The sequence below is a fragment of the Aulostomus chinensis genome, chromosome 21 (genome assembly GCF_037954235.1).
Source record: "Aulostomus chinensis isolate RoL2024-O1b breed Wild chromosome 21, RoL_Achi_v1.0, whole genome shotgun sequence".
NCBI lineage: Eukaryota > Metazoa > Chordata > Actinopteri > Syngnathiformes > Aulostomidae > Aulostomus > Aulostomus chinensis.
Window position 1 is genome coordinate 10,269,395 of NC_141340.1, and position 1,725 is coordinate 10,271,119.

Sequence of the window (1,725 nt, forward strand, 5' to 3'; positions counted from 1 at the left end):
GTGACATTAGAAAGCATTCAAAGAGCGAATACCTCTTATAAATAAAAGCAAAATTCCAGCCAGGTCCTATAATTAAAACTACAAGCAGCGATGAGCAGAACTTGAGCAGCAGTGTGCGACTGTCCTGGAGTACAAGAGTGTGAAACCTGATGATATTTGAATCTTGGATAAAGGAGCATGCACAGTGATGCAGATGTCACTTCCTGTGTCCACTAGGAGGTGCAAGAAGGCACATAAGCAAAACTTCAGTCAGTAAGATCCATGTTGAACTCAGGTGTATACTTTCTCGTCTCACTCCAGTGCTCATATCAGCAAATACTGGACAACATACTGATGCTAATATATCAGTTGCAATGATGTATTGGTGTGGCATGATTTTTGTATGCTAATGTTACTTGCAGCACTCACCAGAATAGTTACAATGATTGTATGTGTGTGTGTGTGTGTGTGTGTGTGTGTGTGTGTGTGTGTGTGTGTGTGTCAGAGACAGAAGTGATCAAAGCACTCAGATATCAAACACTGAGATCAAAGATGTCATTCGGAGATCAAAGTCACAATGACCACTGATGAATTTCTCCGTGCACAGAATTCTGGTTTTGATCTCAGGGTTGTTTTTGATCTCAGAATGAACAAATACGATATACGACACAATAACAGCACACTCAAACACACTTCAACCCTCTGGCTTCTGGCTTGCATTCTCCATCAAGACAATATTAATAATATTTTGGCTTCATTTAGTGCATTTCAAAGACCCAAGTTCACTTAACAACAACAACTGAAAAGACAACCTCAAGCATTTTTTACTAACAACAGCCTTCAACGCTTATGGCTCGTCGTAAGCAGAATCCTCACGTGAAGCGGCGCGTCAGCAAAGCAGAAGGAGTGAAGAGAGCTCACCCATACAGGTACAACCGTCCGAGAGTTTTGTTTTCCTTCAGCCGATTTCTCAACTGGGGTCGGGATCTTCATGAGGCAACATGTCGTTTGATTGGTTGTAGGCCTGTGACGGCAGATCTGATCACCAACAAGCTGCTTTTCCAGAAGCTTGTCGGGGAACTCACCAGGGATATAAACCCTGATCTGCTCTTCCAGTGTGCTGCTATTGGAGTTCTGCAGGTGAGGAGAGCTTTAACTGTGTTGTGGTTCTGAGTTGACTATTGTAGTAATAAGAAGTATAACTTGTTTGGGTTTTTTTTTTTGCACCATTCTAGGAAGCCAGTGAGGCATACCTGGCAGACCTCTTTGAGGACAGCATCCTGTGTGCCACACATGGGAAGAGGCTGATCGTCCTTTCTAAGGACATGAAGCTGGCCTGGAGGATTCGGGAGAAATCATCCATGGCTGCTTGAAAATAAAGTTTAACAAAAAAGACATCATACGTAATACTTTTGCATACATTTAAGAGTCTGTTCTTCTTTATTTGTGCTTGAGTAATAAATGTGTACTCTTGCCACCAGGCCTGTGGTGGGGTGGGACGCATTGGTTGGAGTAGGTTTATAATCTGTCAATAGATTCCATTCAGGAGGGCCAGAGCCAGGACTCTGGTGATGTCAAAAAAGTCCATCAATATGGTCAGAACCCTGAGACGAGAAAGAGAATTACGAGACCAAAATAAGATTAGTCAGAAAAGTTTTGTGACATTGCACAGCCCGTGTTCATCAAAAAAAGAAGCACAGCACTGGTCTAACCACTGAATACAGTAAACTACTGTCTGTATGTGAC

At 42.6% G+C, this 1,725-nt stretch overlaps 1 protein-coding gene across 1 annotated transcript; it reads left to right on the forward strand.

Annotated features, from left to right (window-relative positions):
• Positions 1–648: 648 nt before the first annotated feature.
• Positions 649–1,409, forward strand: LOC147241639 (histone H3.X-like). The gene is made up of 3 exons (XM_086191113.1): positions 649–908; positions 1,002–1,119; positions 1,215–1,409. Exons 1-3 carry the CDS (start codon positions 829–831, stop codon positions 1,350–1,352), a joined length of 336 nt encoding a protein of 111 aa, XP_086047239.1. The 5' UTR covers positions 649–828; the 3' UTR covers positions 1,353–1,409.
• Positions 1,410–1,725: the final 316 nt, after the last annotated feature.